At 36.3% G+C, this 27,952-nt stretch overlaps 1 protein-coding gene across 14 annotated transcripts in view; it reads left to right on the forward strand.

Moving 5' to 3' along the window:
• Nucleotides 1–27,952, forward strand: part of CDC42BPA (CDC42 binding protein kinase alpha) — a 317,120-nt gene that overhangs the window by 123,915 nt on the left and 165,253 nt on the right. For all 14 annotated transcript variants that reach the window (XM_060091342.1, XM_060091328.1, XM_060091334.1 and 11 more), the window contains exon 5: nucleotides 842–990. In XM_060091342.1, coding sequence (XP_059947325.1) covers nucleotides 842–990 — 149 coding nt within the window. The remainder of the gene's footprint in view (nucleotides 1–841; nucleotides 991–27,952) is intronic.

A 27,952-nucleotide genomic window follows, 5' to 3' on the forward strand; every position in this document is an offset into this window, starting at 1 on the left:
TGGTTCCCTGGCAACCAGCTCCCATCCTTAGGTTTCCTAGGGGTTTTCCAAAAGTCACCTCATTAACATAAACTTAGGTGTGGTTGAAAGGGACTTGTTATAAATAAGAAAAGACACCTTTATCTTGTCACTTAGGAAATTCCAATGGTTTTAAGGAACTCTCTGCTCTATTCCAAAAACTATATTTCTTATTGTAAATCACAGTATCACACACACATACCCGTAAGAGTCCCTATCTAAAATTAGTTGGCTTCTGTTTATGTATACTTAAGAAAAGTCCATTCTGATACTTGCACAGTATCAGAAATGGGAAGAGAAGCATATGGTGAGAATTGCTATATATTTTATATACCAGTGGCTTCCAAATGCTGATCCAAGTGCTGGTCATAATAAAGTTGTTATTGGTTCAAGATGAAATAAGGAAAATGTAGTGAGATGAAGGTGAATTTATTCAATGTAAATGATTGTCTTATTCAGAGTTTTAAAATTTTATTTGGAGAATTTAAATGTTTTTTCTTCTATGAAATGTTGGTAAAACTGTGGTCTATTGTTGTAGTTGATGATGATGTTACTTTTCCATATTTTTACTTTACAAAAAACAACAACAAAGCAATGATAATCCTATATTGTTTCCTGCCCCAGTTTTTAGAAGATTTATTAACTGCTTTATGAAATTTTCAAGACTTATAAGTGACTGCGCTGATCATCTTACCCAGCTCCTTGTTAGCACATAGTAGGTTAAACAAAAGTATTTGATTCAGTGCTATTTGACCTTGGTTTACATTAGATACATTGTTTTTTCACCCTTATTTATTGAGTACATTTTATTTTTCATTCTCAGTACCTGGTTATGGATTATTATGTTGGTGGGGATTTGCTTACTCTGCTAAGCAAATTTGAAGATAGATTGCCTGAAGATATGGCTCGATTTTACTTGGCTGAGATGGTGATAGCAATTGATTCAGTTCATCAACTGCATTATGTACACAGGTGAGTAAGATGCAGTGAAGGAGCGGATTGTATAAATGTCAAAAGAGATGTTTCTGTAAGAAGGTGGTGATTTTGATGGCCATGGAATACTTTCTTCTTTGAAAACTGTTTGACAGGTATAATGATTTATTTTAAAATTTTCCTACAAATATGTTATTTTGTATCCCATTTAAGATGGAATGAAGAAAAAGCCGGCCATTTACAAAACGATTTTTGTGTAGGATTGTTCTTATGCCTGTTGACACATATTAAAAATCTCTGTCTCTGTAAACATCTCATAATAATTTATGTGTAGTAAAAAATGTTAAAACTTATTGGATGGTTTAAAAGGCAGTCTCACATTTTAAAAAGAAAGAAAGTAGGAAATCCTCACAAAGTTATTGGTGAATTAATCACTCAAATGAGAAAATCTTTGGGTTGTGCAAAATGTGAGAAAGAGTAAAGAGGCACTAAGGAGAAGCAGGGAAAGGGAAGGGATCCTGGCATGTTGGAAAGAAACAACCATTTTCCAAGGCCATAGTTTGAAAACTTCAGCATGCATCAGAATCATATGGAGGGCTGTTAAAACTCCAGAGTTTCTGATTGGGTAGGTTGGATGGGTCTGGGGACTTGGCATCTCTAACACCTTCCCAGGTGATGCTGCTGCTCCTGCCCCTGCTGGTCTAGTGACCTCACTCCTGATAACTTACGCTCGAAGACAGCAATGGCTCTTTCTTTTTTTTTTTCTTTGCGGTACGCGGGCCTCTCACTGTTGTGGCCTCTCCCGTTGCGGAGCACAGGCTCCGGATGCGCAGGCTCAGCGGCCATGGCTCACGGACCCAGCCGCTCTGCAGCATGTGGGATCTTCCCGGACCGGGGCACGAACCTGTGTTCCCTGCATCAGCAGGTGGACTCTCAACCACTGCGCCACCAGAGAAGCCCGGCTCTTTCTTTTTGAGTTGTGGGTAATGAGAGTAATCTCTGTGAAGAGCAAGAATGTTGGAAGAAGAAAACTTTTCTGTTTCAGAGTTTGTTTTTTTTAAGATTTGGGTATCTTATGCTGATTGATTTAATTAGTAGTGAAGTTTTAGGACATTATTAAAAGAAGAATCTTTTGGTTAAAAAATTTTGTAGTTTTCAGATCTCAGTTTGACTTTTCCTATTCACATGCTTTTCTCTGTCGATATCTGATAGTCACAAATTTTCTTGAAAGCAAAAACATGAACATACTTTGAAAACTGTAAAGCACAATGCAGTTTTTAAGATGGTATGGTTGTCTCAAGAGTGAATTATTTGGATGAGAAACAAAAGTGCTGGTTTGTTGCTTAAGCAGTAAGCCAAGATCCTAGCTGAGGACTGTCATTTAAAAATACTTTAAAGAATCACTTCATTGAACATTTAAAGAATGCTAGTCTTAGACTCGTGGAGTTTAGAGAAACCTTACTCAGTTCACATCTAAATTCGCAACAAGGACTTATTATTTCTGAAAATAATTCATCTAGATTAGAGATAGTAAATATGAGGTATTTCTGTTACCCTCCCTTCTGCCAAGCTGTGACAAATATTCTTAACTGATCACAGGACTCCTTCCCACTGACTATATATGCAGTCTTATAATTCTTCTCAGGACAGCATTCTGGGTAACAACTATCTTTCTGATATTGAAATGTGGATTGTTATCCATTTCAGCCCTGAGTGCTGCTTGAGTACCTCTAATTTTACAAGGTACTTAATGTTAAATGAATCCTATTTATTCCATTGTTGGACAGCTCCAGTGTTATAGAATTTTACTTTATGTTAAGCTGAATTTCTTTTTCTCTTAATCATTGGTCCTAGTTTTGCCTTCAGAGCCACATATAATAATATAGTTTATCTTATAGTCATCACGCCTTCTGAAGTCATCTCTTCTGTAGGTTAAACATCTAAACATTTATAGTGTCTCTTGTCAAAATTGACATACACATTTTCTCTCCCACTGTCTCACACATGTGTACACACACACACATACACACACACAAACTCTTAGCCTGTGACCACTCCCACACCTCTTCTCCCTCCCTTCTTGTCTTTCCCTTTGCCTGTCAGTGGACATGTTCTGATGCATCGATGCGCTTCTTAAAATGTGATTCCCATTTTCTGGATAGAATATTTTCAGCAAATGCTTTACTGAGGAAATATTTATTGAGTCCTCTTTTATAAATACCATTGTGCCAAACTATGTGAAATTTTAAGTAAGTATAGCATACAGTCCTGACACTGAAGATGCTTCCAGTGTGTTTGGGGACACAAAACACAAGACATAAACAAAAATTTTGTTTAGAGTAGTGAAGATTTTTTTAAAGATAAAAACAAGCTTATTTTAAAGTGTATATGGAAAGACAACAACTAAAGTAGCTAAAATGATTTTGAAAAAGGAGAATAAATTAGGAAGAATCACTCTACCTGATATTAAGACTTACAATATCACTATCTTAAGCTTAAGCAAGACTCTGGTAATGATGGAGGAATAAACACATAGATCACTAGACAAAATAGAGGACCCAGACAGAGACTAACACACATAACTCCCAATTGGTTTTGACAGAGTTGCAAAAGCAGTTCAGTGGAGGAAGCATAGTCTTCAACAAACGGGCTAGAATAATAGGCAAAAAACCCAAACTTCCCTAAACCTCACACAAATACAAAAAAATAATTCAAAATGGATCATTGGTTTAAATGTACAGTATAAAAGTTTTAGAAGAAAACAATGGAGAACATCTTCTGGACTTTGGGTTTGGTGAGGAGTTTTTAGATGTGACACCAAAAACATGGTCCCTAAAACAAAAACTAGTGAAGTGGACTTCATCAAAATTAAAAACGTGTTCTACATAAGATTCTGGTAAGAAGATAAAAAGGCAAGCTGTAGAAGGGGAGAAAATATTTGCAAACCACATATCTGATGAAGGCCTTATGTAGAATATGTTTAAAAAAAACTCTCAAAACAAAATTTAAAAATCTTGAACAATCCAATTATGAAATGGGCAAAAGACATGAACAGACATTTCACCCAAGGGGAGATAGAGGTGTCAACTAAGCACATGAAAAGATGTTCTACATCATTAACCATTAGAAAAATGTAGATTAAAACTACAATGAGATATCAATGAGAAGGTATTAGAATAACTGAAATAAAAAGTAGTGATAATACTAAATGCTGATATGTAGAGAAAATAGATCTGTCACACATTGCTGATAAGAATGTGTACAGCTACTCTGGAAAACAGTTTGAAAGTTTAAAAAAAAATTAAACATGTACTTACTATGTGACCCAGCAATTACATTTTAAGGTATTTATCCCAGAAAAATTAAAACTTATATTCACAGAAAAACCTGTACATGAATGTTCATAACAGCTTTATTTGTAATAGCAAAATGCTGGAAACAGCCTAGATGCCCTTCAGTGGGTGATGGTTGAACAAATTCTGGTATATCCATGTAATGGATTATTACTCAACAATAAAAAGGAATGAATTACTGATACATGCAGCAACCTGGATGGACCTTAAGGGCATTATGCTTAGTGAAAAGAACTAAAACTCAAAATGTTACATATTGTATGATTCCATTTATGTAACATTCTTGAAATACCAAAACTACAGAGATAGAAGACAGATTAATGGTTTCCAGGGGAGAGGGGCAGGGAAGAGTGTGGGGAGTGAGAGGGAATATAAAAACATAGCATGAGGGAATTCCCTAGTGGTCCAGTGGTTAAGACACCACGCTTCCACTGCAGGGGGCATGGGTTCGATCCCTGGTCAAGGGACTAGGATCCCACATGCTGCGCTGCGTGGCCAAAAAGGCAGCAAGAGGGAGTTCTTTTTTGTGGTGATGGAACAGTTGTGTATCTTGATTGTGGTAGTAGTTACACAAATCTGTAAGTGGGATAAAATTGCATGGAACTACATACACATACATGAAGGTTGAAACAAAGGATGGAAACTGACTAAGGTCTATAATCTAACATTAATGTACAGGTGTCGGTTTCCTCATTTTACTATTGTGCTACAGCTATAATATGTTACAGGGAGTAAGGGGGAGAGCTGGGTAGAAGGGTACATGGGACTCATTGTACTGTTTTTGCAGTTTGCTTTGAGTCTGCAATAACTTCAAAATAATAAGATTTTAAGGAAAAAAGTAATTTGATTACTTGCTCTTCTGAAGTCTGGAAACCAAACCCAAGAAATTCTTTATGTTACATATGCAATTCTTATAAACTTTGGTGAATTCCTCAAGATTGACAGATTTGCTTAGGCTCCGGAAGTGATTTTTCTTATCACCTGTAAGGCTGGTATCTGTAATTCAAGTATGTGGGTGCCATTAACACATAGATGATACGCAAATCATGGGATAAGCTAAGTTCGCTCTGTGAAACAGAGTCAGTATTGAAGAGGATCCAGGACTGAGCCCTGAAGAGCTCCAGTTTTTGGAGACTGAGTGGAGTAAGAGTAGTCAAGGAAGCAAACTAAGAAGGAACAGCCAGAGGTTAGGAGGAAAATAATGAGAGTGTAGATAAGGTGTCTTATGGGAAATAAAAGTAAATCATCTTCCCCTTTATATTTAATTACATTAGTGTCCTAGGTGACACATTTCAAGCAAACATTTAATAATCTCTTTTTCCTGTGGATACTTCTGTCCCGGGTGTTGGAGGTGGCAGTGGGGGCAGCTGTAAGATATCCCTTGCTTTTATGTTAAGTAATATAATATGCTCTTTACTTTCAATTTATTGTCTTTTGAAAGAAGATGGGTTTTTTTTGTTTGTTTTTTTTGTTTTGTTTTTTTTTGCAGTACTAGGGCCTCTCACTATTGTGGCCTCTCCCGTTGCAGAGCACAGGCTCCGGACGCGCAGGCTCAGTGGCCATGGCTCACGGGCCCAGCTGCTCCGCGGCATGTGGGATCCTCCCAGACCGGGGCATGAACCCGTGTCCCCTGCATCGGCAGGCGGACTCTCAACCACTGCGCCACCAGGGAAGCCCCTGAAAGAAGATGTTTAACAAAATACTTACACTTCATAGTTGTGCCCAAGTTGGACAAATTTTTAATTTTGTAAATTCATTCATCATGAAAGTTTTGTTCAATCAGTACTGTTTTCCCAGTGTTCTAGCTAGTTTCTTGGGTGAGAGAGACAACAGAAATGAAAGAAATACCCCCTCATTTTGAGAAGATACGTGTATAAATTTAACTGTAATAATAGAGAGCAATTAAATGATGACAAAACCAGGTTAAAAAAAGTAGTAAAGTTGTATACTAAACATTGTGGAGATGTAAAATAAAAAAAATAAATAAGTTAGGCGAACAGGTGAATCAGGAAGACCTCTTGGAAAAAGCCATGTATATGATAGGAAGAAGACATTTCAAGAGATTGAATTAGCTTAGCTAAGGAAGGAGAACCAAAGTAAACACGATACACAGAGAATGACCATTATGGTTCAGAAGTAATATATTATTATTATTTTAATGTTAAAAATAGCACTTGAATACTTAGAAAAATACAACACAGGTTACTCTTGAACAATGTGGGAGTTAGGATGCCGACACTCATGCAGTTGAAAATCCACCTGTAACTTTATAGTCTGCCCTCTGTATCCTTAGTTCCACCCATATCCTTGGTTCCGCCATATTTGAGGTTCCTCCATCTGTAATATTTACTATTTTAAAAAGGTCTTGTGTAAGTAGACCGACCCAGTTCAAACCAAATGTTGTTCAAGGGTCAACTGTATCAAAAAATATCAGCATTACAAAAGCATGCATTATAAAACCATTTTTTCCCTTTGCTTTTAACAAAATGGTTTCCCCCCCCAACCCCCCGCGTTTATCGAAATGCTATTTTGGCAGTCATAAAATATCTTCTTTTCAGTCATCTCTCAACTCAGATTTTAGACTTTGCCATAGGTGCACTTTAATTTTCACCTTAAAGTTTGAAATGCCAGCATTTCCATTTTTTATTTGCTGAATAAGCAGTTTGCACTTTCAGGGTATGTCCTCTCTTTTCAATCATTTATTTGCTTATATGCAACATTTGTGAATAGAGGTTATTTCTAACAACTACGCAGCATCATTGGGTGTATCTGACTCAGGGTGATTAAAGTGTGTGCTAAATACTGGGTTATGGTAAAGTAAGCCCTAATTATAGGTTGAAAAAAACCCCAACTTATTTCTCAATAAATATGCTAACTAAACTCAGCAGTAGACTTTGTGTTCAAGTTGCCAGCTACAACTTCAAGAATGCTAATAATGAGAGAAACACAATCCCACTAGAACAGTCTAATTAATTGATCTGATTACAAATACTGTGTTTGATTATCCTGTGGTTTAGTTTCAGATGACAAAAATGGAAAGATGAGGACTCTTGTGGTGTTTTTCAGTACCATATAGATACTCTACATAGATAATCAAAATGTCACCTTCTGATACCCTGTGTCCTTCAGGGACTAAGCTCTTACCTTGATGTCTGTTTCTAGTGTAGTTTTCTATATAACACCATTTTAAGAGCACTGCACATTTTGCCTCCAAACTAGAAGTACCTTGCTAGAAACTACCTTGATTGAGAAGGGAAGGTCTTTGATGGTTGGCAGATTGTTCTGTTACAAACATCAATGATATTATAAAGTATACAACACTTTAAAGTTGTATACTTTTAGAGAGAATTAAATATGTGTACATAATCTGCAGAGATAATTTCCTTTATTATGGAGCACTTATCAGTTTGCAAAAGGAAAAAAATTTTTAAAGTTCTTAGTGAAAATAGATATCCGTATAAGTCAGATCATGGTAGACTAAACTTTTAAAGCAGTTTTAAAAAATGGAGAATTCCCTCTCCATTTTAAACCCTTCAAAGGCAATTTTAAAAAATGATATAAAAATCACAAACTTTTGTTGGCTCTACTCATAATTGCACTAGATATTATCTTCGATAATTAACATTTGAAATCATTGTTGTATTGCTGCTTCATATGATTTTTTTTCCAAACTTTTTTCACCCTTAGGAAAGAATGATCTCTGTTTTTTTTGTATAACTTGCCAGTGGTATTCAGGGGATCTGTGTAAAAATTGCTGTGAGATTAAATTATAAACTTCTTTAACAGCTTTATTGAGATATAAATCACATATCATACTAGTCAGTCATTTAAAGTATACAGTGGTTTTTACTATATTCACAGATAAGTGCAACTATCACCTCAGTCCATTTTTATATTTAAAAATTTCTTTAATTGAAGTGTAGTTGATTTACAATATTATATTAGTTTTACGTGTACAAAATAGTGATTCACAGTTTTTATAGATTATACTCTATTTGTAGTTATTATAAAATATTGGCTGTAGTCCCTGTGCTGTACAATATATCCTTGTAGTTTATTTTATACATAGTAGTTTGTATTTCTTTATCCCCTACCCCTATCTTACCCCCCACCTCCACTGGTAACTACTAGTCTGTTCTCTATATCTGTGAGTCTGTTTCTTTTTTGTTATATTCATTCATTTATCTTATTTTTTAGATTCCACTATAAGTGATAACATACAGTATTTGTCTTTCTCTGTCTGACTTATTTCACTAAGCATGATACCCTCCAGGTCCATCTATGTTGTTGCAAATGTCAAAATTTCACTCTTTTTAATGGCTGACTAGTATTCCATTGTGTGTGTGTGTGTGTGTGTGTGTGTGTGTACACCACTTCTTTATCCATTCATCTATTGATAGACAATTAGGTTGTGTCCATATTTTGGCTATTGTAAATAATGCTGCTATGAACATTGGGGCGCATGTATCTTTTCAAATTAGTGTTTTTGTTTTCTTCAGATACATACCCAGGCATGGACTTGCTGGATTATAGGATAGTTCTATTTTTAGCTTTTTGAGGAACATCCACACTGTTTTCCACAGTGGCTATACCAGTTTACATTCCCTCCAACAGTATATGAGGGTTCCCTTTTCTCCACATCCTTGCCAACACGTGTTATTTGTGGTCTTTTTGATGTTATCCATTCTGACAGGTGTGAGGTGATTATTGTGGTTTTAATTTGCATTTCTCTGCTGGTTAATGATGCTGAGCATCTCTTTTGTGCCTGTTGGCCATCTGTATGTCTTCTTTGGAAAAATGTCTATTTGGGTCTTATGCCCCCTTTTAAATTGGGTTGTTTTCTTGATATTGAGCCGTTTTTATATTTTGGATATTAACCCCTTATTGCTCATATCAGTTTTGGTGAAATATTTTCTCCCATTCAGTAGGTTGTCTCTTCATTCTGTCAAATTTCCTTTGCTGTGCAAATGCTTTTAAATCTAATTAGATTCCATTTGTTTATTTTTGCTTTTATTGCCTTTGCCTTTGCCTTTTGTGTTTCCATACAAATTTTAAGTTGTTCTAGTTCTGTGAAAAATGCCATGGGTATGTTGATAGTGATTGCATTGACTCTGTAGATTGGCTGGCATAGTATGGTCATTTTTACGATGTTCTTCCACTCAGTGAATACTGTATATCTTTCCATCTGTTTGTGTTGTCTTCAGTTTCTTTCATCAGTATCTTATAGTTTTCTGAGTACAGGTCTTTTACTGCCTTAGTTAGCCTTATTCCCAGGTATTTTATTCTTCTGATGAGATTGTAAATGGGATTGTTTCCTTAATTTATCTTTCTGACAGTTTGTTGTTAGTGTACGGAAATGCAACAGATTTCTGTAAATTAATTTTGTATCCTGCAACTTTACCAAATTCATTGATGAACTCTAATAGTTTTTTGGTGGTGTCTTTAGGATTTTCTATGTACAGTATCATGTCATCTGCAGAAAGTGACAGTTTTACTTCTTCCCTTCCAATTCAAATCCTTTTTATTTCTTTTTCTTGTCTGATTGCTGTGGCTAGGACTTCTAATATTATATTGAGTGAAAGTGGCAAGAGTGGACATCCTTGTCTTGTTTGTGACCTTACGGGAAATGCTTTCAGCTTTTCACTACTGAGTATGGTGTTAGCTGTGGGCCTATCATATATGGCCTTTATTATGTTGAGGCATATTCCCTCTATGCCCTCTTTGTGGAGGGTTTTTATCATACATTGGTGTTGAATTTTGTCAAAAGCTTTTTCTGCATTTATTGAGCTGATCATATGATTTTTGTTCTTCAATTTGTTAATGTGGTGTATCACTTTGATTTGCAAATATTGGACCATACTTGCATCCCTGGGATAAAACCCACTTGGCCATGGTATATGATCCTTTTAATGTGTTGCTGGATATGATTAACTAATATTTTGTTGCAGATTTTTACGTCTATGTTCATCAGTGACATTGGCCTGTAGTTTTCTTTTTTTGTGATATTGTTGTCTGGTTTTAGTATCAGGGTGATGCTGGACCTGTAGAATGTAGAGGAAGTGTTCGTTCCTCTTCAGTGTTTTGGAGTAGTTTGAGAAGTGCAGGTGTTAACTCTTCTTTAAATGTTTGGTAGAATTCACGTGTGAAGACATCTGGTCCTGGACTTTTGTTTGTTGGGAATAAAGAGTTCATTTTGTTTGTCGAGAGAAGGAGCTCATGCTTGAACTCTTTCTTGGGTAGGTTGCCTGTCTATACTTTTCTTAATTCTTCTGGTGTTTTATCTTGTTTCTTCATTTGGAACATGTTCCTCTGTCACCTCAATTTGCCTAATTTGCTGTCTTTGTTTCTATGTATCTGGGAGGTTAGTTATATTTTCCAACCTTGGAGAAGTGGCCTTCTGTAGGAGATGTCCTATGTGACTCCCCTTTGGTCACCAGAGCTATATGCTGTAGGGGTGCCCCTATGTGGGCTGTGTGGATCCTTCTGTTATGGTGTGCTGAATACTGTGGATGGTCTTGTAGGCATGGTTGGTCGGGCCAGGTCACAAGGCAGCTGGTTGTAGAACTCCAGGGGGCCCCAGGGCTAGTGCTGGCTCATTGGGTGGGGTCTGGGTCTAGACAATTCCAGATCTGTTGCTCACCCACTGGTAGGTGGAGCCAGGTCCTGGGGTTAATGCTGGCCCATTGGTGGGCAGAGCTGGGTCCTGGGGTCTGGCAGCAGGGCTAGAGGTCCCAGAGCTGGTGTCGGACTGCTGTGGATGGGGCTGGCTCCTGACACAGCTGGCTGTGGGGTACAGGGTGTCCCAAAGCTTGTGTCAGCCTGCTAGTGAGTAGGACTGGATCCTGGGGCTAATAAGCTAGAGGGAGGATTCCAAAATGGTGCTTGCCAGGACTAGTGTCCATGTGGTAGAATGGAGCTCCCCAAATTGGCTGCTGCCAGTGTCTAAGTCCCCAGAGTGAAGTTTCAGTCACTTCCTGCCTCTCCAGGAAACTCTCCAAGATCAGCAGGTAGGTCTGACCCAGGCTTCTTTCAGATTACTGCTTCTGCCCTGGGTCCTGGAGAATGTGAGATTTTGTGTGTGCCCTTTAAGAATAGAATCTGTATTTCCCACAGCCCTCTGGTCTCCCAAAAGTAAGCCCCACTGGCCTTCAAGGCTAAACATTCTGGGGGCTCCTCTTTCCAATATGGGACTTCTGGGCTCAGGAGCCCAATGAGGGGTTCAGACCCCTTGCTCCTTGGGGAGAACCTCTGCATTTGTAATTACCCTCCCATTTGTGTGCCAGCCACCCTGAGATATGCGTCTTTGCTATACCATGACTCTGCCTCTCCTACCCGACTCATTGTGGTTCCTTCTTTATATCTTTAGTTGTAGTGATCTTTTCTGGTAGGTTCCAGTTTTGCATCAATAGTTGTTCTATAAATAGTTGTAATTTTGGTGTGCCCATGAGAGGAGGTGAGCTCAGGGTCTTCCTACTCCACCACCTTGGGAACTCTGTCCACCTCAGCCCAAAACCATTTTCATCACATGAAAAAGAAACCCCAGGGGCTTCCCTGGTGGCACAGTGGTTAAGAATCCACCTGCCAATGCAGGGGACACGGGTTTGAGCCCTGATCCAGGAAGATCCCACATGCCGTGAAGCAACTAAGCCTGTGCACCACAACTACTGAGCCTGCACTCTAGAGCCCGTGAGCCACAGCTACTGAAGCCTGCATGCCTAGAGCCCATGCTCTGCAATAACAGAAGCCACAGCAATGAGAAGCCTGCTCACTGCAACAAAAAGTAGCCCCTGCTCGCCGCAACTAGAGAAAGCCTGTGCGTAGCAATGAAGACCCAACACAGTCAATAAATAAATAAATAAATAAATTCTTTAAAAAAAAAAAAAGAAAGAAACCCCATACCTTTAAGTTCTCACCTCCCTATTCCCCTATTTCCCCAGCCCTAAGCAACCATTAATCTACTTTCTATCTGTATAGATTTGCCTGTTCTGGACATTTAATATAAATGAAATCATATAACATGTCTTGTTTGACTGCCTTATTTCACTTAGCTTAGTATTTTTGACGTTCAGTTGTGTTGTCTCAACCACATTGACCGTCTGTTAAAACTAAAACGCTAACATTTTCCAGAGATTTTTGATAGAACGCAGAATATACATGACATAACATCACAGTGCACACAATACAACCCCAAATTACTCAACCTATCAGGAAATTATGATTCAGTCTCAAGAGAAAAAATAGTTGACTTATCCACCTGAATAGTCATTAGGACTAAGAATTACCAGACAAAACCTTTAAAGAAGGACTTATTTTAAGTATACTCCACAAAGTAAAGGAAAACACGTTTGAAATGAATGAATGATGTAAAATCTCTGCAATGAAATAGATAAAAAGAACCAATGGGAATTTCAGAGCAGAAAAATACAGTATCTCTAATAAAAATTCACTGAGTGGTTTCAATATCAAAAGGAGTTTTATAGGAAAAAGTCAGTGAAATTGAATATAGATCAGTGGAAGTATCCTATGAAAAACAGAGATGAAAAGATTGAAAAAATAAAGGTGAATAAAAAGATCTATCATATATATAACTGGAGTCCCAGAAAGAGAGCAGGGAGGGAACAGAAGTTTAGGAACAGCCCTAAACTTCTCAACTTTGGAGAAATATATGAATTTATAGGATCAACAAGTGCAACACCAAAACAATATAAATTCAAAGAAAATCACACTTAGCACCTTATAATCAATTAATAGAAAGGATAATGAAGTAGTCTTGAAAGCATCTATAGAGCTAAAAGACATGAGTTTTCATATCTAAAGGGTCCACTATACTCAACCCAATTATGGGATATAGACCCACTCAAGGCACATCACATTCCTAAGGATGGTACAGATGAACTAAGGTAAACAAATATATATATGCAAATGAACTAATATAAAGAATATGTGTAATGAATGATCACTTTGTAATTTGTTACATGCTTCGTTAAGGTATAGGATAGTGTACATTATCAAATTACTTATTTTTATATTTGCCTCATTTTTTCCACTAGTTTTTAAGCTTCTGGAGGCAGAGACTGTGATGTTTTCGTCTAATGTATTCAGTGGATATATTTTATTATGTATCTCTGGAGGTTTTCTTCCTCTAGACAGGGAACCTTGTGTTTTTTTTCAAGGTCTTCTTACTGGGTTACGAGTTAATAGGTTGCTGCAACATAGCATTCCCATTGTCAAGTCATATTTTAGGAACAGTTACTGTTGCATCTAGTATTTAGACTACACATAGGCTTAAAAAAGAGTTACATCAGTTATTGTGTAGTGCCCACTGGATTGTATTTCCTCATAGTGTAGTTATGTATCTAGTCATTTAATTTATTCCCTTCTTTCTCACCTCATTCCATAATGGATTTAGGTAGTTTAAAATGCATACAATAAAACACTGGCAAAATATAGGTACAAGTAAAGAAACATGAGATAGAACTTGCAACTAAAAGTAAAGAACCTAAACCAGGAAAAAATAACTAATGAGCAGAAGTTGTCATTATGTTTTCATATTTTTCATGGTTACCTTTACTTGTTTTACTTGATATAGCTTATTCATGTAAAAATGCTCACATTTCAGATCAGACAAGGATCCTAAGGTCTCAGGCACACTAACTTTTTGTTGGATAGAATCTGTCTCTGAAGGCAAATTAGGTCGGTTTTGTGGAACGTAATGGAGTATGTGTGCTTTGCTGTGTTTGTTTTAAACATTAAGTACTGGCTTAAATAAATTCTTAGGATGGAAAGTATTTTTTTTGAAGTATTCTCTCCTTACCCTAGTCCAAAAATAAAAGGCAAAAAATAATTCACTTGTTATTCATGGATTTCCTCATAACTTGTACTTTTTCCTCATGGAATTTATTCAATATTCAAGATTTATATTTACAGTTTTTATTAACATCATCTACTTAATGTTAGTACTGTTTTATATAATATGGTTAACTCTTGGGTAAAGTGTACTGATGCATTACAGGAAATGGATCAAACCTATTTTAATAGAAGTTGTTGAGGGAAATAACACAGAATTCAATTCTAAAGAGTTTTTTATCCCTTATCCCATAAGATTTTATGAAGGATAGGTATGCGCTCAGCCTCCACAAGGGCTTCAGGTGGATTTCGTCTCTTTAAGCTTGGATTTGTGGTATGATTTGTCTGTTACTCTCTTGGTATATGTAAAATCATTACACTTTTACAATGAGATAGAAAAACTTTGAAGCTTGACGCTAAGATAAAACTCCCTTCAGTCCCCCACAGTCCTGAGTCTTATTTGAAGACTAGAATTTTTGATGCTGCTAATGGAGGAGGTATTTGTATAATATCTTGAAATTACTAAAGAATAGATAATTTTATAGTTAGAAATTGTCAAACTAGAGTTGTAGGTGAAGTTGGGATGTGCGCCATTACAGGGATCATTTTATATAAAGATAGTCATCATATTACAGTGCATTTGGCATTTCAGTAACTGCAAGGAATTTGGTCCAACTTCACAGTTAAAAGCAACAGTCTCAAAAGACTACCCTTACTAATGGCACAAATTACAGGTTCGGGGTGTCCCCAAAACCACTTTTAGTTTTAATAATTTGCGAGAAGGACTCAACAGGACTCACTGAAAGCTGTTCTACTTACAGTTACAGTTTATTACATGGAAAAGGTACAGATTAAAATCAACTAAGAGAAGATGTGCCCAAGGCAAATTTCAGGAGAAGTACGAAACCCAGAGCTTCTCTCCTGTTCTCCTTGTGAAATTAGGGCAGCATTACTTTCCCGGCATCCATGAGACAGTACGAATGGAGTGTTGCCAACCGAGGAAACTCACCTGAGCATTTGGTTTCCAGAGTTTTGTGGGTTGCTCAGTCACATACTGCCTGCAGGACTGATCTTTAGTCTCCAGCCCTTCCCTGAGGTTGGGATGATCCCTTTAGTTTCCAGTCCCTTTCGGAGATAAAACTGATACTACATGGCCCAAATAAATTATATCCATCATAAATTACATTGTTAATCTGTTTGGTGTCTGAAGGCCCCAGACAAAGATACTCCTATTAGTCATGATATTCCAAGAACCTAGAGATCACCTCCCAGTAGCTGCAGCAAAGGCCAGACCTCTCATTGGGTAAGATGAGTTCTTCACTGTACAGGCCACTTCCTGGCCTTTAGCCAAGGCTCTCTTACAACAAAATGATAATTTTTGGGGGGTATTACATTTAGTGTAGCATTTATATGATGGACACAGCAATAGTATCATAGTGAATATGTCTGTAATTTGGAGGAGCCCAGTGTTGGGTAGGGATAAATTTAAAGAAACCACTAATTCATCTTATAAGGCCATTACATACATTCTCATATTTTTGTACTACTATTTTAATTACATGTTTTTCCCCTTTGATCTACTGTTATTTGTACCATATGATAAACTTGTGAAGAACTGTTTAACATAGAAACTAGCTGATGGTTAATGAAATCTAGTTCTTCCTCTGGCTGATCATTTTATTAGATCCTGAGGAGGCTTTAACTAAATCTCCCAATACATTTAATTATTAATATCAGTATTATCAAAAGGCCTGTTTACATAATGTGGTTGAATCTTATCAGCAAGGCCAGTGTTAACACCATATGGCAGTGTGGTGAGTCAAAAGATGCTGGCATGGGCTTCCCTGGTGGTGCAGTGGTTGAGAATCCGCCTGTCAATGCAGGGGACACGGGTTCGAGCCCTGGTCTGGGAAGATCCCACATGCCGCGGAGCAACTAGGCCCATGAGCCACAACTACTGAGCTTGCGCGTCTGGAGCTTGTGCTCCACAACAAGAGAGGCCACGACAGTGAGAGGCCTGTGCACCACAATGAAGAGTGGCCCCTGCTCGCTGCAACTAGAGAAAGCCCACGCACAGAAATGAAGACCCAACACAGCCAAAAATGAATGAATGAATGAATGAATAAATAAATATATACATACATACATACATACATACATACATACCAGTGTCCCACCGACTCATCAACCATCTATCTAGTCCATCATCATTTCATATGACTAAATTGTCTCCCAGAGTGATGCCACTCAGGTTCGCAGAATTCCATTTGATCATGCCAGGTTCCAAAAGCAGGAAGTTGTTCAGCAACATACGGCTTCACCCATTCTGGTATTTGGTGTAATTGAGCTAAGAGACAATATCATATCTGTTCTGAATTTTTGAATTTTATTTTATTTATTTTTTTATACAGCAGGTTCTTATTAGTTATCCATTTTATACATATTAGTGTATATATGTCAATCCCAATCTCCCAGGACAATATCATATCTTGCTCTGAGCCTCTCACAGAGCATCAATATAGTAATACTGGATTTCCCTTATTGCATAACCCATTTATTCATTCTTTTATCCTTAGCTGTTACTTTTCCTTCTCTCTGTCACTTAGTTTTGCCCAAACTTTTGGTCCTTTGGAAAGAATGTTAGGTTTGACCACTGTGCTGGTCCAAATTGACAGCAGCAATACTAGTCTAGCAAGTGCCTCCATCTCAATGCATTGATGCAGTGTAGGGTTGCATAGATACAGAAATGGTGGGCTATCTCAACCACCAAGCAATCCAGCGGTATTCCCTGCCAGCCTTGGTTTTACTAGATGGAATGATGGCACGACTCACCCTATCAGTCCCTTAGGAGTACTGACATTAAGGTTCAAAGGCTAGAATTTCTTCTTAGGAATTATCCTTGCTTCTGGCACCTACAGTTGGAGCCCTGGTTCTGGGACTCTGCATCTGGTAGGGAGGTGAGGCGAGAAGGGAAGAACTATATAGACATAACGGCATCCTCCCTCACTTCCTTTTTCCTTAGGGAAGTGAAGTATTACAAATTTATTTGTTATATATTACTGGTGAAATCATTTTCTTTTAGTCATGATTTAGAGGTCCTTCTCATCACTAAGGGTGCTTTTCTTTTTCGCCTTGAAATTTACTTTGCATGTAAAATACAAGTATACCAGGCTTTAGTAGCCATATTCCTGTGAAATTCTTTCATCTTGTTTTTATTCTTTTCATTTTGAGTATCTCTTTAGTATGTGGCAGTTAGTTGTTTTACTTGCTGATCCAGAAAAATCTGTGACTCATTAATGATTATGTGCTTTAATTACTTGTTTCAAGAGATATGTTAACTTTTACAATATGGTATTGTATTTATCAAAAAAAGTCAAGTGAATAAGTATAAATTTTGAAACAAATAGATTCCAGTGAAGACAGAAGTGCCTACATAACAGTATATAAATACATTTTAAAGTAATTTCATATTGTTATGGTAATACCATCAGTTTGAGAATTATTTGAAGAATCTTCAGAAGAATCCAAAATATATCTAATCATTTTCTTGCAAGTTGGTGGCTGATTTCATTATGAAACAGAACATGCTGGGTTTTGGTTCAAATGGTCTCACTTCTGCTTCATGGTATCTAAAACCAATGCAGAGTTCTGATGGGTGTTAAATGAACTTTGTGGAACACCATGAAATGTTGAAGGAACCATTGTTAGCAATAAATATGACTGTATTGTGTATATATAATATAAAAACCACAGTATCAAGTCATATATTTATTGAAAAGCAAAATCTATTAAACTATTCATGATTATTCATTAGCATTTCTTATATAATTATATGGTATTTTAAAATAGATGTTTTACCCATTAACTAACTATTTTCCCCCCATTTCTCATTACTTAATTTTAGCAGTAGAAATGCCTTGGTTAATCTCAGATATATATTTGATAACCCTAGTTCCAAGTACAATCTGTGGTACATAGTATTCAATTGTTAGTTGATTAATTAATTAATAGAAGCTGTAGAAGAAAATCAGTTAGATAAGTGCTAAGCATACATAAGCCTTTATTCAGAGTGCTAGTACATGAGGAGGTTTCAAGGAATATTCTACTTGTTATGGAATGAGGATATGTGTTTCCCCCCCCCCAGTTCATATGTTGAAGCTCTTAATCCCCAGTGTGCCTTTAGGAAGTAATTAGGTTAGATGATGTCATTATGATAGGGTCCTCATGATGGGATTAGTGCCATAAAAGGAGATAGCAGAGAGTGCTCTCTCTCTCTCTCTCTCCCTCCCTCCCTCCCTCCCTCCCCCCCTCCTTCTCTCTCCCTCTCTCTCTCTCTCCCTCTCTCTCTCCCTCCCTTCCTCTCTCCTTTTTTTTCTCTCTCTCTCTCTCTCTGTGAACACACCAAGGAAAGGCCATGTGAAGACACAACTAGAGGGCAGACATCTGGAAGCCAGGAAAATAGTCTAACTACAAGCCAAACCCTGCTGGACCTTGATCTTGGACTTCCCAGCCTCTAGCACTGTGAGAAAATAAATTTCTGTTGTTTAAGCCACCCAGTTTATGGTATTTGTCCTGGTAGCCCAAGCTGGCTTAGACATTACCTTAGGAAAGAAAGGCAGTTTTTATAGAGCTTTAGCAAGATAGGTCTGGTGGAGAGAATATAGGGATCGACACCTTGTTTTATTGTGCTTTGCTTTATTACACATCAAAGATACTGAGCTCTTTACAAATTGAAGGTTATGGCAACCTTGCATTGTAAGATAATGGTTAGCACTTTTAAGTAATAAAGCAGTTTTAAATTCAGGTATGTACATTGTTTTTTTTAGATGTAATGTTATTGCGCACTCACCAGACTTTTATATGCACTGGGAAACCAGAAAAATTCATGTGACTTCCTTTATTGTGATATCAGCTTTATTGAAGTGGTCCAGAACCTAACCTGCAGTATTTCTGAGGTGTGCCTGTAGTGTCAAAGGCGGTTCTCAGAAGAGAAGGCAATTATTCTTGCAATTTAGGCCAACTGAGATTTATCCAGAGGAGTGGAGGCAAAGATCATGGGCAAAAGGGAATGTGAGAAACGACTGGGCTGACAAGGACAAGGTCATAGGCGGTCCACTGATGAAAATCAGATACTATTGACTGGTACACAGTTTTAGAAGGTTTTTCTCTTTAGTGATATATTGTTTAAGTAAATATAAATATGTGTTAAAGAGATTATGTTAATGTATAACAAGACAATGAGGAGTGTAAGATAATAAGCCCATAAATTTTCTCAAGGTAATTTTTTGGGGTGGGCTTTAAAAAAAAGAAACTTTTTGTTTTGAAATCATTTTAAATTCACAGGAAATTGCAGACAGTACAAAAAGATCTCATGTACCCTTTACCCAGTTTCCCCCATTGTTACATCTTACCCCACTCGTAATAGGACTTTTTCTTTCAGTGACAGTGGGTAGTAGTTTAGTCTACATTTTATCATCCCTGGACTCCCTGCTCTTTTCTTCTTTTTCCCATAGTCTCTTTCCCAGGTCTTCCTTTCCACGTGCACTCTAGAGTTTGAACTGCTGGATTTGAATATTTATTTCTATAATTAGAAATGATTTTAATTTTGTGGTAGACTTTCTTTGAGTTACACTGTAGGTGTGGGTTGTCAGTTTTTCTTGTTTCCTCTTGTGGATTGTATCTAGATGGTTTTTTGAAGGATATGTAAAAGATCAGGATTTGGGCAGCCCCTGTTGGGAAAGATAAGTTTGAGACAAGTTTATTGACAGAATGTTATGAATAACTTTTTTTAATTGTAAGATGAGCTTCAAATTAATGTTCCTATTAAAAATTCAAATGTATGACTAACAAAAAGGCAGTTTGTGACATAATTTCACCAGTGTGGGTTTTCTCTTCTTTATTACTGATATAATATGTATTTGACAAAATTAAGATACACTTTTAATAAACATTTTAGTTGTAATGTTATAATACTATATGCTGATTTTCTTCTGTATGGGTATATAAAGAGGAGGAGTAGGAAGACCAGAAAATAAAAGCATGCCATTGTGAGAGCCTACTCCCCCAACCTGTATAAATGATGAAAAGGAACCAAATCGGAGACATTGACATGAGGTTGATGGAAGGAGAGATACGTGTCCTAAATTAGTATTCTTAGTAACCAATCCCTATGCAGTATTCTGATTTGTGTCTGGACTGGGGCTGAGGTACATACAGTTAAATAACCTCTATAGTTGATTTTGTTGTCTAGCCAGAGTTGAAAACTACTGCTTTGAAGGTTAACTAATGTTATTATATCCACATTTTACTATTATAGGAATAATAATTATAATAATCATGCTCTGGTACCGATATTCTACTGAAGTATTAAAGTAAAAATGACCTATAGAATATTGCCCTTTCAATGTGGTCATTGTTTTGGGATGCTTTTTTATTCTTAATGTTATAAATAAAAATATGTATCATTATAAATATTAATTTTGACTTAGAGTTTTAAATAATGTTGTTCCTTTTAAGTCAAATGTCTTAAGTCAGATGTTCCTTTTAAGTAGAATAATGCTTTTCCTTGTGGACAAGGAAAACTGCAGATTACAGAAACTTTAATTCATGATAAGTGGTACAATTCATATTCAAATTAGGAAGAAACTTGAAATAATACTTTTTTACAGTGATAATGTAGAGATTTTTATCTCTTCTAAACATTTCTGTCTCTTTCTTAGTTTTCATGGATTGTCAAGGTTGGAACTAATGTTTTGCTCGAATTTCCCTTTCACTTCATTTATTGACAATACTTGGTATCTGGTTGGCTGGCTGCCACCTTATTTGCAAGATGTCACTGACTCAGAGTGGTTCTGAATACCAGATGTTATTTTGCTTCTTATGTCAGAAAATGGAATTTGCCAGCCCATTGTTCCATTTATCCATTGCCATGCAACACATTGTATTTTCTAGAAACAGGGACTGAGACAGAATGTATGTATAATGCAAGATGTACTAAGGATTAACACCTTTGGGAGGGGAGCTGGGGGAAGCAGGGTTAGGCAGAGGGAGAAGTCAGTTTGCACTGCAGGCCAAAGCCTCAGCCAGCCCCACTGGGAGTTCTGGAAAGTCTATAGCCCATCAGAATTGTTACTCATTTAGTTAAATTGGCTGAGTCTTTATAGTTCGCTGTAAATTATTCAGTGGATATAGGTTGCCCAAAAAAGACAGGCCTTTTGGAGAAGAGGCGCTCTGTAACTTTAAAGCAGCTGAGAACTGAGTCTTAGGGAAGGACAGCATTAGGGGAATGGGAAGTATGACTTTGGAAAAAGAGGAATCAGGAAAGAAGACTGAGAAAAAATGGTCTTAGTTGAGAAAATAGAGGAGAAAATGGTATAGTTGGGAGAATAATCAGCATTGTCAGATATCACAGAGAAATCATCATTATAGGATTCAAACTGAAAAGATTCTACTGGATTTGGCAATTAAAAGGTTATTTGTCATCTTAAAGAGAATATTTTCTGCATATTAATGGGAATGGGGAAGCCAAAAAATTTTTTAAGAACTTCTTTTAAGCACTCAAATTTCTTTTAAAATTTGATGATACATTTCAGTGGTAATGTAAGAATAAAGACTTGCATTTTCTTGGGCAGATATAATAATGATAGATAACCTTATAACTATGACTTTACTTGAAAAGGTTTTGTTACTTACAGATTGTTAAACCTTTTCTTCTGTATGTAGCCTTCAAGATGCCAAAATCATGGTTCAGTTATCAAATTATTTGTAGAGAGAATAGATAGGTGTTCACCTGCTTTTCTTTGATCCTGGCTCTTCTAGACGAGAGAAAAGAACCTCTTGGGTTTGAGGATACTGTCAGTTAGGTAAGTGTAACCATCTTTCTTTCATTTTACATTTGGGATCTCTTTCTATTCCTCTACTCCAGTGAGAACATTCTTATGAAGAAGTTAAGAGTATTTGTGACTCACATGATGGGTATTGGTCAGCAGATGTATCCACACCTCCCCTGACATTTGTGGGGATTTGAATCTGTAGCTTCTGTTTCGCTTCGCCCACACTTCAAAAACCTAAAGTGCAAAAAGAACCAGGCCTATTCCTGTATATGTTAGGCCCAAATCAGATCATATTTTGTATACTTTCTCCCAGATATTTTTAGATTAGATTTAGATGAAAATGGTAAGACAATCGTAAAGGAGAAAGGAAACCACAGAAGATCAAGCTGTAGTCTCTGGTTGAAAAAGGAAGAAGGGACATGTTTTCCTTTGTTTGAGGTGGTTGTGTGGACTTACATACGTTTTAGTCCTTCCTTGTGCCTGGTAATTTAGGTCATACTTAATATCAGCTAGATAGAAAAGTCATTCTTTCTTTCTTATGAATTCTTTAAGTTCTACGTCATACCTGCATTATACTTTGTCTCCCCCCCCCCAAAAAAAAATAAAACATAAATATTTTCAAACCTAACAGATGATTAGGGAATAGTTCATAGTTGATATACTCCTGAGGTTTTATTAATTCAGAAGATTAAGAGAGTTTCCATCAAATCAAATAGAGACCATTTTAGGAACAGAGAGACTTCCTTTTCAGCTGTGGAACTAGGTATGTGGAATGAATCATTAGGCAACGTGTTACATGAAATGTGTAATTGTATTCCCTGTTGGACAAGCAGAGACCAATTTGTATTATCTTTATAACATTATCATATTTATCTATGATCTTGATACCTATTAATTGTTTTCACTGAAAAATATTGCTGACTGCAGATGATCATAGTGGCTTAGTCAAAACATTTTCATATTCTTGAATTAAATGACTCAGACATTATCTACATGTATTTTGGGGTTTTTTAAAGATTTTTTTTGAGGTGGACCATTTTTTTTTTAAGTCTTTATTGAATTTGTTACAATATTGCTTCTGTTTTATGTTTTGGTTTTTTGGGTGTGAGGCACATGGGATCTTAGCTACCCGACCAGGGATCGAACCCATACCCCATGCATTGGAAGGTGAAGTCTTAACCACTGGACCACCAGGGAAAGTCCCCTGTATTTTGGTTTTTAATTAATTTAAATCAAATAATACTGCATATAGTTAAAATAAAACTCAAGTAGTATCAAAAAGATTATATTGAAAATAGTCCCTCTGTCATACCTCTTATGCCCGCTCCCCCAGTGGCAGCCACATTCAACTTCTTTATGCTGTTTTTCTTGTTGTTGCTTTTTAACCCCATATCTCTAATGTCCTGATATCTAAGCCTATTATTTCTTGATTTATAAATTTTAGACATATAATATATGCATTTTAGAATTATTTTTTGTTTTTTTTAATCAAGAAGAGTTGTTGAATTTAGTAAATACTTTTTTTAATAAAATAAGAATAGGTAGATGCTTCCTTAACATGATGTATGTGCGTATATCTTATACCTCAAAAGTCAGCATCATGCTAAATAGGTAACTTACTAAAGTCAAAACAAGACAAAGATGTTCATCGTCACCAATATTATTTTACATTATAGTAGAAATACTAGCCAGTAAGGCAAAAGAAAAAAATTAAAAGTGTAAGAATAGTAACATTTATAGATGATATTCATAGATGATATTATTTTATATGTGGAAAATCAAAGAGAATTAACCTAAAAACTACTACAAATGGCAAGAAAGTTCAAGAAGGATATCAAGAGCTTTTGTTATCTAATTAATTGAGTAAATATTTATTGCATACTACTATGTGTCAGGCTCTTTTCCATGTGCTGGGAATCTAGTAGAGAACAAAATTCCTATCTTTGTGGAATTTATAATGTAGCAAGGAACAATAATTATGAAGAGATATACTAGAAGAAAAGACTCTAGGTATGGTATCTAAAAATATGGACTACTTAGGGATATATTTATTAAGAAATATATAGCATATTAACATAAATATACAGTGAGGAAGACAATCCCTATCATCTGTATTTAATAATTAAAAGTGGGCTTCCCTGGTGGCGCAGGGGTTGAGAGTCCGCCTGCCGATGCAGGGGACACGGGTTCGTGCCCCGGTCTGGGAAGATCCCACATGCTGCGGAGCGGCTGGGCCTGTGAGCCATGGCCACTGAGCCTGCGCGTCCGGAGCCTGTGCTCCGCAACAGGAGAGGCCACAACAGTGAGAGGCCCGTGTACTGCAAAAAAAAAAAAAAAAAAAAAGATACAAAGAAATAATATTAGTATATATTGTAGATGAAACAAATAATAATAGAATACAGTGAACAACTGTATTCCAATAAATTTGAAAATGTGTATGAAATGTATATTAGAATAAATGACTATAACTTACTCAAGAAGAAATAGAAATTATCTCAATAAACTAAGAACGTTTAAAAAAACTGAATCTGTAATGGAAAGTTCTCCCTCCACAAGACTGCAGTCTCATATTTTTTAAAGGTACTTCTTGTCTTCACCCCTTTTATTTTTATAAATTGAAATACATATGATAAAGTCCACAAGTGTTAAATGTGTAGTGATGATTTTTGACAATGTATATACCTGTGTAACCACCATCCCAAATCAAGATGTAGAATGTTTCCATCACTCTAAAAGTTTCCTTGTGCTCTTTTCCAGTTAGCATCTTCTATCCCTCCATCACCAGTTGTTTTGGTTTCTGTCACAATAGCTTAATTTTTACCTGTTCTACAACTTCTTATAAATGGAATCATACATCATATATTTTTTTTGTCTGTTGTCTTTTGATCAACATAAATTTTTTGAGATTCATCCAATTTGATGTAGTATCAACAGATCTTTCCTTATTGCTAGAGTAGTCTTCCACTGTGTAAATATGTGACAGTTTATCCACCCACTTGCTGATGGTCATTTGAGTTTTTTCCAGTTTTGAGCTGTTACGAATATAGCTGCTATGAACAGCCTTTTACCCACATGGCTTTATAGATGAGTTCTCTTTTATTTTTAAGAAAGGAATAATTGGGGACTTCCCTGGTGGTCCAGTGGTTAAGAATCCGTGCTTCCATTGCAGAGGGCATGGGTTTGATCCCTGCCAGGGAACTAAGATCCCGCATGCCGCGTGGTGCAGCCAGAAAAAAAGAAAGGAATAATTGAATTCTGTATAAATTTCTTTTGAAATTTTGATAAGCCATTTATCTCACTTTATGAAGATAGTAAAACCTTAACAACAAAACTTGACAAGGGTAGTACAAGATGAGAATGTTACATAGCACAATATAACTTATGAATATAAAAATAAAAGTTAAAAAAAACTTTTGATTAATTAATTATTTTAGGCTGCATCTGGTCTTAGTTGCAGCACATGGGATCTTCACTGCAGCATGTGGGATCTTTTGTTGTGGCGCGTGGGCTTCTCTCTAGTTGTGGCATTCGGGTTTTTCTCTAGTTGTGCGCATGCTTCAGAGCGTGTGGGCTTTGTAGTTTGCGACACGCGGGCTCTCTAGTTGAGGTGTGTGGGTTCAGTAGTTGTGGTGCGTGGGCTAAGTTGCCCCGTGGCACGTGGGATCTTAGTTCCCCAACCAGGGATCGAACCCGCATCCCCTACATTGGAAGGCGGATCCTTTACCACTGGACCACCAGGGGAGTCCCTAAAAATAAAAGTTTTAAAAAGTCAAATTCAGCAGTGTATATATTATGAGTGCTAAGACAAACGTATTTTTCAATTTAATATCTCTGTAATTTTTAAATAAATGGCTTCTAAAATTATAGGAGTCAGTTTATTCTCTCTTTTAGTGGCACATGCCATAATGGTGCATCTTTACAATCAGTGGACTTTTAGATTCAGTGATAGATGGCACATTAAAAAAAAAAGTATGGCCAAGTAGGTTTTATTCCAGGATGCAAGGGAGTTTCAACATTAGAAAATCTATTAGAGTAATACACTGTATTAATAGGTTAAAAGAGAAAAATAAACTCAATACCAAAAATGACAACAAAATTGAATATCCACTCCTGATACTTTTAGCAATTTGGGAGGAGAAGATAATTCTCCTAATATTGAGTTTCTACTGGAAATCTAAACCAAAGATCACAGTTAATGGTGAAATATGAGAAACATTCCCATGAAAATTGGAAGCAAAATGAGAATGCTTCTATGAAGAAAATCCTATTCACAATAGCAACAAAACTGTAAGGTATCCAAGACTATCAATAGCAAAAGATGTGTAAGCTCTCTGTGGAAAAATATTCAGTATTATTGAAGGACATAAAAGAAGACTCATAACTAATATATAAGGTATTTATATACATTAATTAAGATATGTGTCTATAATATTAATTAACTTGATACATGGATGGGAAGAGTCATATTGCAAAGATATAATTTCTCTTCGGATTAATTTGTGAAGTCCTTGTGATTCCCATCAAAATCTCAGTATGTTTTATGGAACATATTAAGCTAATTCTAGCATTTATCTGGAAGAGCCATGGCAATTTAAAAACATGGCCTACTGGTATAGAGAGGTCATTATAGAGCTCTCATAATTAAGACAGTAGTCTAGGTATAGATGGGTGACCATACCTCTGTTTGCCTGTGACAGTTCCAGTTCATGCCTCTTGTCCTGCCCATTGTTAATAGGCTCCCTTTCGTTCTAAAGATTTTTGATTAAAATTGCATGGGAAGTCCTGAAACAGATCCACTTGATTTCTGACCGAGATGCTATTAGAACTCAGTAGTGAAAGGATGTCATTTAATAAATGGTATTGGGACAGAAAGAAATATAGTGTGGCCTTTATCTTACACTACACAGAAAAATTAATTCCAGGGAGATTAAAGACTTGAAATGAAAAGTAAAACTTTAAAACTTTTAAAAGAAAATATAGGACACTATCCTTATGAGCCCTGGAAGGAGAGGATAAGGGAGATTTCTTAGGACAAAAAATGCAAATTTTGAGAGTAGAATGATGGTTGACAGGAGCTGGGGGTATGGGAAATAGGGAGACGTTGGTCAAAGGGTACAAACTTTAGGTTATAAGATGAATAAAGTCTGAGGAGCTAATGTATAGCATGGTGACTATAGTTGATAATATTGTATTGCTAAGAGTAGAATGGAAGTGTTCGCACCAAAAAAAAAAAAAAAAAGTAAATATGTGAGATGAGATCATGGATATGTTAACTTAGTGGTGGTGGGGATCCTTTCACAATGTGATGTATATCAGATTAATCATCATGTTGTACTTTAAATATATTACCATTTTATTTGTCAATTATACCTCAGTAAAGCTGAAAAAAGTGAAAAAAGACAAAAATACAAATTATAAATTATAAGACTACATTAGCATTAAACAATGTTTTTACGAGTAAGAAAGACACTATAAACAATGTGGAAAAACAAGCCCACATGCGGAGAGAAGAGATTTGTAACACGTGTCCTTAAATCTGAGGAAATGAAATTCCTGAAGAGTAACCAAAAACAAACAGCACACACACAGTAGAAAAAAATGGCACAGGATTTTAACTGGCATTTTACCAAAGAGGAATCTAAGATGACCATTGATAATGTAAAAAAGAGTCTTAACCTTAGTAGTAATCCTGGTAGTAAAGTTGAAGATGTACGTGTCTTTTATCATAGCAATTCCACTTCTAGATAGCCTAGGGAAATGTTCCCATATGAGTACAAGGAGGTATTTGTAAAAATATTCATTTCGGAATTCTGTGTAATAGCAAAATAAAAATCTAAAACAATCTAAAATTGTTGGAAACAATCTAAATTCCATAATCAGGAGCATTGATAGATAAATTGGATCTGTGAAAATATTCCATATAGCATTTAAATTAATGAACTAGAACAATATGTATCAACATGGATAAAT

Source organism: Mesoplodon densirostris, chromosome 2 (assembly GCF_025265405.1).
Source record: "Mesoplodon densirostris isolate mMesDen1 chromosome 2, mMesDen1 primary haplotype, whole genome shotgun sequence".
NCBI lineage: Eukaryota > Metazoa > Chordata > Mammalia > Artiodactyla > Ziphiidae > Mesoplodon > Mesoplodon densirostris.